At 39.3% G+C, this 13,765-nt stretch overlaps 1 protein-coding gene across 1 annotated transcript in view; it reads left to right on the top strand.

Annotated features, from left to right (window-relative positions):
* The window catches only part of LOC146375242 (contactin-associated protein-like 4), an 87,552-nt gene that overhangs the window by 37,928 nt on the left and 35,859 nt on the right, over positions 1-13,765 (top strand). The window contains exons 6-10 of the mRNA XM_084948313.1: positions 9,952-10,127; positions 10,248-10,373; positions 12,122-12,386; positions 13,033-13,182; positions 13,413-13,584. Of these exons, the coding sequence (XP_084804439.1) occupies positions 9,952-10,127; positions 10,248-10,373; positions 12,122-12,386; positions 13,033-13,182; positions 13,413-13,584 (889 nt within the window). The remainder of the gene's footprint in view (positions 1-9,951; positions 10,128-10,247; positions 10,374-12,121; positions 12,387-13,032; positions 13,183-13,412; positions 13,585-13,765) is intronic.

The following is a 13,765-nucleotide window of genomic DNA, read 5'->3' as shown; positions in this document are numbered from 1 at the left end:
TTGCATCTTTTGCTGTGAAGTACAGCCAGACTTTTGACCGCTTCACCTTGGGCATTTTTAATCTGTAGCTCTGCTCTAAAAGAACGTATGTACCTGGGCCCGCCTACTATCCTTGGAAAGGTAAAATGATTGGCTCGAATCCAAAGTGTATGACATCTCAGAGGGAAAAAAAGCACCGAAATAAAGCACCGAAATAAAGCACTGAAATGTGCGCTGCTTTTCGGTCTGGTTACTACCGTTTATGTCAGAACACCGGATATCGGTACCCATCCCTACCCGAGACCTTGGCCGATTGTGACCCACACCCGTTTTCACACCTTGGCTCATGTGATTAGGTAGAGGATCAACAAGGGGTCCATGACCCATTCTGTTATAGATTTGCTAATGTGCTTGGGCTATTGTCCTGTTTCATGACCCAGTATCATTCAAGCTTTGTCTGGCAAATAAGAGATGGAATCATGTTTGAGTCTAGAGTACTTTGATACTTTGATACTTGTTATGATAACTTTAGAGTCTGAGATGTAGTTTGTCTTGCAGTTTATCTGAAACATTGCATTTTCTGACTTTGAGGTGAATTTGCTAGGACATCCACTCCTGGGAAGATTTTGGCATTGTGTAATAACACACACCTGAATGCCAAAACCTCTGCTTTTATGGAGGTGATCACATTTGATGATGATCACTTAGGTGGGCTAGATTAGTAGCACCTGGCTGCTACCTACCCTCCTGATTCCTCTGGAAGCAATAAGGTTGTTTTTTCCATTATTGCACAGAGTCATGAGAAAACTTTCTTTTTCACAATATTTTATTCCATCACACTGCTATTTCAAAGAAGTTTGCTATGTTAGATAATATTAAAAGAACTGTAAAATATATATATATAGTTTTTAAAGAAAAAATCAAGTAAGAACCAGCTGCCACAAGATAACCTTTCAATGGTTTATTTTATTGGTTTTTCATTTGGTTGGCAAACTTGCCAGCTTTATTAATGTTATCCCAGAGATTTTATGGTGGAGAAGAACACATTTATCTATGGTTTATGCTTCTTCAGTTCATCACTACAGGATATGCTGAATTTACATTTACCACGTGTAGTACAGTAATATTTCATAAAAGATCTTCCTCCAAGTAATTCTCTGGTTTTAATTAAACGTCTAACCTTTATACTTCTGCTGCGCTTTGTTTAATTTATTTCACTAAACAGGATATTCATTTTGCTTTTATGTGGATAAAATGAAAATATCCTAGATCCTATCTGGGTTCAGTATGTCATCATAGGGACTTATTATTATTATTGTCACTCTCCAATCTCGGTTATGCCTCAATTAAAACCAAAAATCCACTCTGTCCATATTTGATTGGCTAGCTGACTTTTTGGGCATGTTTTCTCTCTGGTATTTTACTTTTTGTCATTCCACTCCCTATTTCATTGGCTGCTGTGGTTGGGTTTATCTCTGCCCCTCTGCCCTCTGTACTCAGTCTCTTCTTCTGCCTTAACAGTTCTGCATTAGTAATTGATCACCATCCTTTGAATATGTCATTCCAGTTCTCTGCTTGCCTTTCTTTTTATGTTTTGTTTTGAAATTGAGTCATTTACCTTCCATTAACTGTGGGACTGTGCTTATTTGTCCTATTCTCTCTCATTATTTTCCCACCTACTTGCCCCCTTCTTCCTATATATGTGCAACCTGAAAGCAATACTTTCAGGTTGCATATACAAATAACAACTTAAAAATATACATTTCTGTGAAATTCGTAGTAAAGTTCCAAAACATAGGGGGTGCAGAGGCAACACATTATTCCACTTGAATTACACTGGTCTCAAAGTTATGCTGACCCATGAGACCTGACTGAAATGTCTAATTTACAACTGTAAAACAAATTCCTCAGCTTGAACATGATCAACAGAGATTGCTTAAATTTGTTGAAGGTTTTTAAAGAACTGTGTGAAAATAGATTTATGTTTTTTCACTTTTTGGACATGCAAGCTTGAATGAGTTCATTCCGAAACATTTTTGGCCATGACAAAAATGTCACTGTTGGAATGGCGACAGTAAGGTTAATTGTGTAACACGATCTTTTCCCTTTTTTTCCTTTTAGCTGCTACACAGATATGAGACTTTGTCGTGAGTTTCTGGTGGAAGTTGTTGTCTGAAGCAGCTCTCTGTGATTTGTGTTTGAATTTTGGCCTAAAGCAAATTTTATTGTTGAATGTGTTTTTCTTTAGAGAGCATATGAATAAACATCAGTTCATCCATCCTCGATCTGTGGGTTTGTTCCAAGATGCTGAAAAGAATAAATGCAAAAGGCATGCAGCCCACTGAGATAATCACTATGAAAACATTCAAAAATCAGGTTGAAGTTGACTGAGATGACAGAGCTTTTTGAACGCTGACCTCTTGATCATGACAGCATTTGAAAAGCAGTTTTTTTTTTACACCAGCCAAAGATCAACCTTGGATCAAACCTTGAGTTAATGTAAAAAAAAAACTGACAGGAGATTCTTCAAAACACTTCACAGGTAAAGAGAAGAAAGGACAGTGTAGCTTAACTTTCACACATGGCTGAAACATGCATTTTTGGATGTCCCTCTTTTTCTGCACATATTCACAGAACTGCATGGACAGAGCTGGCCGTGCTATGTCTGATAAGTTTTGTTGGCTCAGTGAATCACTCTGTGATAATTCAGCCTTTTGTCATTCTGTGCACTTCTTTAAAAGTTTAACTTTCCAAATTACAGCAAAAGTAATAACTGACTGATTTGCACCTGTACCAGCATAGGATTGAGAGTTTTATTTGCCCACGTTCACAATGCAGCCTTCAGCAGTATTTAACAGACGATGCTTAGCTCTCGAGCCCAGTTTGAATAAATACGCTGGCTCATTAAAATTCATGTCTTCTGTCCAGAAGCAACCCATTTCATGGTTACTATACATTCATCAAATTCTTGGATTATAGTTCTCAGGGTCATACCTATTTAAGCTTGTAATTAAGCTGAGTTCCCTTTTATTTTGGCTTTTGATTATTTAGTGAAAGCAAATCTGCCAGCAGTCATTGTTCACTGATCTTGTGCCCTCTGGTCAAGTGTTTTTGTTAGGTGAAGAATGAAGACAGTGCTGCTTAAAAAATGTAGCACTTTTCTCTTGTAAAATAAAGAAGCTGCCTACCAGGTATAAGATATAAATATATACATATATATCATGGAAATATTGGAGGTTTTCTACATGTAAAAATAATCCCTTAGGAGACAGGTATAAAATATAAATGCCTTTTTTGCAGAAATATGTAATATCAAGAAAATGACAGATGAGCAGACAACATCCCCAGAGTTTTCGCTATAGCTCCTACAAAAACACTGTAGATATTTTCAGTAATAACAAGGAAAGCTGTACTTAAGGCCCTTTTTTCAGGCACCACAGGAGAGGGGGAAAAAACTCCAAAAGGGACTCCTTCAGGCTTCCCCAAAATAGTGAGGTTCCACTAAACAGAGGGGTCATGTCCCAAGGCCAGTAACTGTACACAACAGTATGCATTTAGTTGTTGATAAAGTGTGTCTCTTTTACTCACGCTCATTTGCACAAACAGAGTACAGTTCATTTACTGTCCATGTAGGCACACATGACAAATCAAAATGACAAACTGAGGAGTCTTAGGCGGCACATCAGAATGCCGAACATGTCAAAAGTGACTGGTCGTATTTTACTCCCAACAGGCAGCTGGGAATCGCCTGCATTATTATGAGCACTCAGAGCTTTTTATAGCACATGATGAATTATTACAGGTGTAAAATATTTAAATATTTCAAGTCATTTAGTGGCTGTTCTTCTCGACCCTGCTGTTGGATGCAGGTGATGACTCATTCTGCCAGCTCAGCTGTCACAGTGAATGGTGGGCTGCATGTCATGTTCAATACCGTCTTACAATATTGACTTACCTTGTTATTCTGCTCTGCCTGTATTGACTGATGCGAAGGCGTTGCAGGTTTACTCAGTCTTATGGGGTTGCAAATAAGCTGCTTAGCTTTCATCCAAGAAGCAACATGCTCATGTCAGAAGGAGCCGACTGTGTTTAATTTTACAGCCCACAGCTGAATCATTTCAGTGACACAGAGGCTATGTTTGACTCACAACTATAAACTGATTAGCTGTAAGCCCTGTGAGACTTGGATGGTCTTGAGTTTGGAGCAGGCCCAAATGTTTTTGGATTTGCTTGCTATGTTTAGAAACTACTGAATATGTTCATTGATCTTCTGGATATTCCATATTTCTTATGCTCCAAACAGAGGCGGAGCCAGACATTTGAAACACCTGGGGCTTAGCCCAAAAGGGTAGTATGCATGTGGGATTTTTTTTTTTTTTTTTTTTGGGGGGGGGGGGGGTAGAAATGACTGGAAGGTTAATTGGCTCTGTTTTGAGTTTTGTTCAAAAAAGAATGACTTCATATAGGGAAAAATATATATCACATGTGCAGGACACCTTAAACTAGTTTTTTAATTAAGCAGCAAGGCAGAACAAGGTCAGGGCTGTATCAAGGCACGAGGACTAAACCCCAATTCAACCAGACCCAGAACTGATCCAGAATTAAAACAGGACTACAACAGTTCAAAATCAGGACTACTTGGGATTTAACCAAGACAGAACCAGAATCAGAACTAGATGATAGTAGCACTAAAAATCATCATAGACCTGCACTACACTTATTTTTTAATTCTACCAAAGGTCACTATTTAGATTGAGAAAAGTTTATATAATTATTTAGCCTTGTTGTGCAAACAAGCCTGCATAACTTAATAAATGTAGAATTTGAAAAATAGCAAACCTAAAAAGAAACACTAGGTACGAGATACATGAGTACCTATGATACGGTGATACTTTTGGTAAACAACCATTTGACTAACATGTGTGTCTCACCTGCTCTTGTTCCATCTCTGTTCTGTCCTCATTCTCCTCTCTCTCCCTCTCTGTTCCTCTCTCTCCCTCTCTGTTCCTCTCTCTCCCTCTTTGTGCTGACAATCATCAAATATACAGATATTTACAAACTCTTCAGATAAAAACACAAACACTTTTTTAATTGTAACATCAAATCAGACTAAAGTTTATTTTTTTAGATTGATAAATATAAAAAACATATTTGTTAACTTTAAGAGTAAAGAGAGAAACTATCTGTATTTCTTAATTGCAAATGGCACCAAATTGTATTCAAACTTGAGCCACACTTATGGAGCTCCACAATTCTTTTCCTGGTGTTTTGGTTGACATCTCTTGATTTTCCCATGTCACAGAAACAGGCTCTGTGTTTTGCCTTATATGCATCCACAGCTGTGCCACCAATTTACTCACATGGACTCTACTAACCTATCAGAAGCTTCTTCAGCTCAGAATGGAATCCTCTGGAGTTTTCTTATTAATTAACAATAAACTTAGTGTATATGTACTCCTAAATTTGATGAAAGTGATAATAAATAGACAGATCTCTATCTCTTTATTCTGACATTTAACTAATTCAAAATATATTTCAATATTTATCTAAAACAAAAGTTTACTCTAAACTGATGTTGTACAGTAAAAATGTTTTATGTTTTCTCCCTAAAGTGTATGTAAATATCTGGTTACAAATGTGAATATCCTGCTGTGTACTGAAATCCCTCTTGTTTTGCATAGAAATATACTGAACAACATACAAAGCATAATATATAAAATAACATTTACCTGAGTTTTTTCTTGGAAAGAACCCTCTAATGTCCATTCTTATATTTCAGTACATAACTGAAACCGATTTAGTCGGGGAGGGTAAGAACTGAAAATATGAAATAAACACACGTAAGCTAAGACTCTCTAAAAAAATAGCATTTGTTCGGCTTTTCATTTCGCCAGTTGTTGATTCACTCGAAGAGCAAGTAACGTAATATTGGTCAAGTGATCAGTTTGATATCAATCTTTCGTGATGCACCGTCATATTTACATTATTTGTACGGTACGAATGATTTGCTTTGGTACCTGGTCAAACTTAAGCTCTCCTTAGTATGGCTGGCTCCGTTTCTCCAACAGCGCACTCACAGGCAGCAGCTGCCCCGCCCTCTCGCTCAGTCGCTTAGTGCCTGAGCTCGGATCATACCAATATCAGGGGGGAATTCACGCACAGTCGTAAATTCCCACAGTGTGCACTATGTGCTTCGAATATTGTGTGTACTTTTTGTTTTATACAGTTGTCAGCCAGGCATGTAACTATGAAAAAATTACACTCCAAAAGACCCCGGGCTTCTGACAAAACAACCCGGGCTTAAGCCCAGTAAGCCACCCCCACGCTCCGCCCCTGGCTCCAAAGGAGCCAATTCTTTAACAATGTAAGTGAACATGTACTCAGGTACATGTCCACTTGCTTTACGTTTTGATGCAACTCAGAAATAATCCAGCATTAGAGTAGTTGTACTGTAAATTCTTCATATCGTCTTGATTTGCTATGTTTCTTGCTTCCGTTTTGTTTTTTAACTGTAATCCCTTCTTTTTTGCTTACTTCTTTTGCTTGCTTGAGAAACTTTTTCTCCTGGAGCAGCAGCTTGTGTTGTGAGCACATTTAGAGGTTGTTCATTATGCTTGTGTTGACTGATTGTGCACACCGTCTCAATCATTTACTCTAAATAGAATAAAATGAAAATACTGAAACAATTATATCAGTCTGTCATCTATCAGTGCCTTCTAACAAAATTAGATTTAGAGCTGCAGCGAAGTGCTGAAATGCAGAAGTAGACAGCAGATTATGAGGTGGTATTGCCCTGGGTAGCTGTCTGAAATGATTTAAAACAAGGACCTATGTGAAAATTAAAACAGCTTTGAGGAACTTTTCAAAGTAAAAATAACATTGGAAAAAAATCTTTTTTATTCTGAGGGCATACTCTAAATTAAGATGATGTCATACTGGGAAATTTCCAAAAGTCCATCAGATACTTATACAACAAATATTCAAGAGAAGGATTTTCAGGACAGGAAAAAGCTTTTACGGTGGGATAAAAAATTCAAGAGTTTCGCATTGTTTTGCTTATCTTCATGGCCTGTTTTCGAATAATTTAAAGATGTCATGTGAACTTTTCTGGTAAATAAAAATTATGTATACATTCAACAAATGTGCTGAATGCATTTCCTTCCTCATAAAACATTTTTAAAGTTGGCTTCTTGCACAATTTGAACTTGTATTGAATTGTTTACCTCCATGTTCTTTTTTCCCCCAAACCATCTGCCTCTCTCTTGCTTTCGGTGCCATATTGATGTAATAATTATAATAAATGTTTTTGTCTCTTTGGCACCTGTTGCCAGCTGTTTAACAGTGGAATATTGTGAAACCATTGGTATGAAGGTGTATTGCATCACTGGTATGTGTGTGCATGAGAGAAGAATAATGTGGACTCAGCTGGCACGAGAGATGGTGATTTTTTTATTAATATTTCCAGTCATCTGCTGTCAGGTTTTGGTGAGCACGCGTGGATTGTAGCCTCAGTTTTATGTTCTATACTGACTAGAGTGGCATCCAGTGTGGTCTTTTTCTGCTGAAGCCAATCTGCTTCAAGGATTTATGTGTTGTGTGTTCAGAGATGCTCTTCTGCACTCCCTGGTTTTAGAATAATCCTTTAATTGTCCCACAAGGGGAAATTTGGATGTAACAGCAGCAAGAGAGACACATATACAAACAAACAGTACACAAGACACAGAACAGAAACATACACAATTTTTACATATTTACATCAAGGACAATGGTTACCAAAAACAGAGTACTGTACCGTTATTAAATTAAATAAAATTAAATACAGATAAGAGGCAAACCCTGGTTATAGTGTGAATCGGTTGATAAAATAGTGCAAGTTACAGCGCTGATGTAAACATTATGTTTTTTGGGAGCAGTTTTGATTGTACAGTCTGACAGCTGCAGGGAGGAAGGACCTGTGGAAACGCTCCTTCATGCATCGAGGATGCAGCAGTCTGTCACTGAAGGAGCTCTGCAGTTCAGCAACATTTACATGCATGGGGTGGGAGACTCTGTCCATCAGAGATGTTATTTTGGCCAGAGTCATTCTGTCTCCCACCACCTGCACTGGGTCCAGGGTGCATCCCAGAACAGAGCTGGCCTTCCTAATGAGTTTATCCAACCTCTTCCTCTCAGCTGCTGATAAACTGCTGCTCCAACATACAATGCTGTAAAAATGACAGATGCCACCACAGAGTCATAGAAGGTCTTTAAAAGTGCTCCCTGTACTCCAAATGACCTCAGCCGCCTCAGCAGGTAGAGTCTGCTCTGACCCTTCCTGTAGAGAGCATCAGTGTTGTGGCTCCAGTCTAGCTTATTATTCAGGTGAACAGCCAGGTACCTATACGAGTCCACTATCTCAATGTCCACTCCCTGGATGTTCACCGGTGTCAGTGTGGTGGGTCTGCGTCTCCAGAAATCCACCACCAGCTCCTTGGTTTTCCCCGCGTTGATCAGCAGGTGGTTCTGCTGGCACCAGTCCACAAAGTCCAGAGTCCACTGTCTGTACTCTGAGTCATCCTCACCTGTGATGAAGCCGACTATGGCAGAGTCGTCAGAGAACTTCTGTAGGTGGCAGCGTGGGGAGTTGATGGAGAAGTCTGCAGTGTAGAGGGTGAAGAGGAATGTTGTCCCTCTGATGTTGTCCTGTTTTGGTTATTTGAGTTGCCTTCCTATGAGCTCGAAGCGGTTTATCCATTCTCCCGTGACCTCTGGCATCAACAAGGCATTTGTTGTTGATTCTTTGTAAACCCTAGAGATGGTTCTGCAGACAAATCCCAGTAGATCAGCAGTTTCTGAAATACTCAAACCAGCCTGCCTGGGATAGTGTGACAATACCACATTCAAACTCACCTAAATCATCTTCCCCACTGTGATGCTCATTGTGAGCTTGACCAGGTTGTTTTAACTATGTCTACATGATTACATGCATAGAGTTACTGCCATGTGATTTGGTGTAATGAGCAGCTGAACCAGGTGTAAAGTGGCTTGTGAGTGAATATTTTACCCAAAACAAAGAAGTTATTAGTATAGTAAAAAAAAAACAAAAAAACAGTTGTCAGTAGACTACACCTTTGCTCAGTTTCCCTGTTTCTCTTCATCCTTGTGCGGTGCAGACATCAGTCTGCTGATCAGTGATGACTACTCCCATCTCTTTCTCAGGTCTCTCCCTCTTTTGTGCCAACTATCTGTTTGACAGATCAATTATGATTGATGACAGAACACAGTGAACTTGGCCCCAGTCTGTCTCCCTTTCTCATTCACTCATTCTTTCTTTCCCCACACAGACAAAGTCGTCTCCTTTCAAACAATATCTAATTCATATTTAATGACAGAGTGCATTTAGCTCCCCCATCACTCAGTGAAAGTGCTTCACTCTGCTGACACTTTGGGGAGTAGAAAGAATCAGAAGCATTTCACTGGTCATTTTTTTATACCCATCTACTTCTCTTTCTCTTTTTCTCTACCCCATTTAGTGTTAATTACTGAATGTTTCGCCATCTGCGTTTTCTGGTTCTTTCTGAAATGTAGACCTAGCCTTGGTTTTGTTTCCAAGATATAAACCCCGGCAGAAAACTGTGACACCGTGGCACCACTTCAGAGACCTAGAAAACAGCGGGGAGTTCAAGTTGATGAGAAATTTGAAACTTCATTTCCAGAGAGAAGGAGGAGGAGAAGCGATAGCTCCTGCTGTGCAGTTAGAAATAAATATGTCAGAGTCAAATTCTTTCACTGCAGAAATCATTTGGAGGAAAACAGAATTAAAATAAACAGTTTCTACATGGAAAAGATCCTGACAGCCTGCAGAAAGAAAAGTCAGTGATGTAATACTTATCGCCATCGGTAAAGAAAAAGGTTTTAAGATTCAAGCGTTCTTTCTTTTAACCACTGTTACTACATGATCGTGTCATTCTTTGTCTTCCTCCCACGCGCCAGGAAAAAGTTTGTCTCCTGACAGCCGGTATCTTGTGACTCTGGGCAGCCTGCTAGACGACCAGCACTGGCATCACGTTGCAGTGGAGCATCACAGCAATCACCTCAAGCTCACAGTGGACAAAAGCACAGAGTGGGTGCACATCTCACCAACATTTGCACATTGGGACCATGATCAGGTATGTATTTGAGGATACATACCATCTGTCATGAAAAGACAGATGGCAGAAAGACACCCACCTCGCAGCTGCAGACATTTTATTGTATCTGCTTGTTTGTGTACTCTGTCTCCTGTACAGATGATACTGGGAGCACAGCAGGGCTTCAGCTATACGTCATTCTATGGCTGTCTGGAAAACCCAGTTTACAATGGCCTGAACCTGGTGGACCTCGCTAAACAAAAAGACCAGCGGGTTACAGTGAAGGTAAACTTGCTCATAGTGTGCTGCTGAAAAAGCTATTTTGTGTATCTTTCACAATGTGTAGACAGGAGTCAAAGTAGAACTACCTAGTTATAAGTAAAAGTACTTGATTTAAACAATAAACAGATAAATAATAAAGGGGCAGATGTAAAAATAATGTCACAATATTCATGTATTTAAATGCATGTAAAATGTGATTAGGAATTAATTTAGCTTTAAAAAAGTTCAATATAGTTCAATGTATCTCTCTGCATATTAAATATTTTCTGTCAGGCCTCTATTATAATAAAAATGGCACCTCAGACCAACATCTAGTCAATCTAAACTCCAGGTAAGTTCTGTCCTCTTGATGTCTGCCTGGAGGTCTCTGTCCAGGTGTTTCTTGACTGTCCTTTCTTTCTCTTTCCTTCATTGCATGTTAGAGCTTCTTTGGTGATGCTTGGTGATGGTTTTATGATGACCTCACCTGGCCAGTGGATCTGTTTTTTATGCAGCTGCTTTTGAATCTCACACCGTGAGATTAAAACTTCCAGATGTTGATACACTGATAGCTTTTGAGTCTCTCTCCTTCTGTGAGGGGAGTATCATCTTCCAACTTGCCAGTCCTGTTTGGCTGGATGGCATCCACCTCCTAGACTCATTACTAGCAGAGTGATCATACATTTATGTATATGCTTCATACATATTGACAGCATGGGCACATAGTGTATCTCATTTTTCTTGTCCTGTTTTTTAGAGGAAAGTTTGACTTTCTTCTTTTTTCTCATTAATTCTGGAGGCCCTTCTGCTATCTACACAAATCTCTAACTATTCATAATGTGGAATATTTGTTTATAATGAGCATGGATGCTGAAACTGACTACAAACACACTTTGTAGAGACAATTTTAATGGATGTTGAAATGATGAAGTCGGGTAAAAAACAAATATTTTAGTAAAAACGGTGGAAAACTACAAATGCAACACATAAGAGAACATACTGGCGTTTATATAGTGCCGTTCAAGTCTTTAGTGACCACTCAAAGTACTTATGCCTGCAGGTCACAATGTGCCTCATCACATATATTTATGCAGCACTTTACTTGTTTTATTTACCTTGCGTCCACATCTGCAGTCAATTTAAATTCACCAATTAATCTTGTTTGCTTGTGTGTGTGTGTGTTTGTGCACATGAAAATGTATGCGTGGCTTTTAGATCTCGTCAAGCTACAGCAATATGTACAAGAAAACTGACCATCTTTAGCTTTCACCTCTTCAGTCTGCATTACTCTATATTGCTTTGACTACCCCACAAAGAGCTTTTAGATTTGATCAAGTGTCAGTGTGCTCTGTGCTGAACTGAAAATAGAAACCCAGTATTCCCATTGGAGGACACGGAATGGAACGTATCACTGTTGCTGCCCCAGCGGTGGATTTACTGCAATTACAACTTCTCGAAACTATAAGCCTGCTTCTCACTCTCTCGCTATCTGTTTTTGCCTCTCCAAACTTCTGCTCCCTGGTGTGACCTTAGAAATCTTTTGGCTGACATTGGTCTTCACTAAGATCTGTGCTTATATTAAGCCTGACTATAATCATCATGGTAATGCTCCTATGCTTTTTAAAGGAGAATTGCTGATGACATCTTTGTGTATTTGGGTAGCACCAGACAGCCTTGGAACTAATTTATATTCAGACATGATTATTTTCTATACTCATTTCTCTCTATTCATATCTTTTCCTGTCTCCTCTTCTCTTTTCCATCTGTCGCAGGGCAATGTGACCTTTTCATGTTCTGAACCCGTTTTTGTTGCCATGACGTTCACCGGCCCCCAGAGTTTCCTTCGGCTACCAAGGATAGATCAATCTTCACTGGGTATCTCAGTGGGGCTTCAGTTTCGGACATGGAACAAGGCCGGGCTGCTCCTGACCTTTGAACTCCCAAATCGAGAAGGCAGAGTCTGGCTTTACCTGAGCAAAGCCAGAGCACATTTACAGATCCACAAGTCTGGCAGGGCACCCCTGGAGCTCAACGCAGGTCAGTCTGCCTGCCTCCATCCTGCCTGCACTTACTAACTGGACTAATTTAAAGCCGTGATGTAAAAAAGGAGCTTAATGTTAGAAATTCAGTATCAAAAATCGTGATATAAAATTTCTGTTTTGAGCCCAAAACACTGGAAGGCAGCAAGCTGATATCATCCAAACATCCAAATTTACTGATCAAGATACAAAATCCTGACCAGCTCCAGAAAGACATTTTTGTAGTTAAAACTGACTCCCAAACATCAGATGTCCAAACTGAACCATAATTAGTCTGTAGTATGAAGTCTGTTTGATGGCTGAGTGTTCAAATGTGAGAATTACACAGGTATTTTTTAGGTATTCTTCTTTTTGTATGCTTGCATGATTTTTCCAAGTGTCACCATTTCCTAATAGAAACTACTTCCAGGAGTGATAATATAACTGAATGAAACTATGTCCTGTTATAGGCTGTGTGGCATTTGAGAAAGTGCAAATTATTCTTCTAGCATTGTTGAGAGTTCTTATGTTAGAATAGTTGTAATATCATACACTTAAAGATTCCTGAGCAAGAACCATCTTCTATTTTTTCCATTTTCAATGAATTAGAATTGAAACATGATATCAACATAAAAACACTTAGACATATATGTGTGGCTCTTCAGGTTCAGCTCTGAATGATGGTCAGTGGCACTCTGTGGACTTGATATCAGGAGGAGGACGTCTGACCATCACAGTGGATGGTGATGAAGGAGCCAGTGCTCACGCGAGCCCCTCATTTTTAATTACCACAGGAGGTCATATATTCTTTGGTGGTAAGCGAGAAATGAACGATAAAACACACGCATCATCATTCATCTTTGTCTATATAATCTAATCTTGCATCGCAGTGCATTCAGTTTAGTTTTATTTATATAGCGCCAAATCACAACAACAGCTTTATATTGCAAGTTAGAGACCCTACAATAATACAGTGGTATGGTAGAATGATGGTTTGATTTCTCCTGTGTTTCATTTACTGATTGATGTTTTCTCTTCTGTCCAGGTTGTCCTGCTGAAGAAAATAGCCAGGAGTGTTTGAACCCCTTCAAAGCTTTCCAGGGCTGCATGCGTCTACTGACTGTGGACAACCGGCCATTGGACCTGATCAAGGTGCAGCAGAGGCTGATCGGAAACTACAGTCACCTGCAAATCGATATGTGCGGTATTATTGACAGGTAAGACCTAAAGGGGCCGTTTGCGACACTGATTTACGTAAATGCCATGTATTGGGTATTGCTTATGTCTGTCTCTCCATTTGTCCAGGAAAAGAAACGCATTATTCTATGTAATGCATTTGTTGTATTAACGAGGATTGTCAGAAAAGAGGATTCACTGGCATTAAAATGTTTGATTATG

The sequence above is a fragment of the Perissodus microlepis genome, chromosome 13 (genome assembly GCF_051167445.1).
Source record: "Perissodus microlepis isolate ML-2025 ecotype Zambia chromosome 13, ASM5116744v1, whole genome shotgun sequence".
Lineage (NCBI taxonomy): Eukaryota > Metazoa > Chordata > Actinopteri > Cichliformes > Cichlidae > Perissodus > Perissodus microlepis.
The sequence above is the reverse complement of the archived record's forward strand: the minus strand, read 5'-3'. Positions and strand labels throughout refer to the sequence as shown.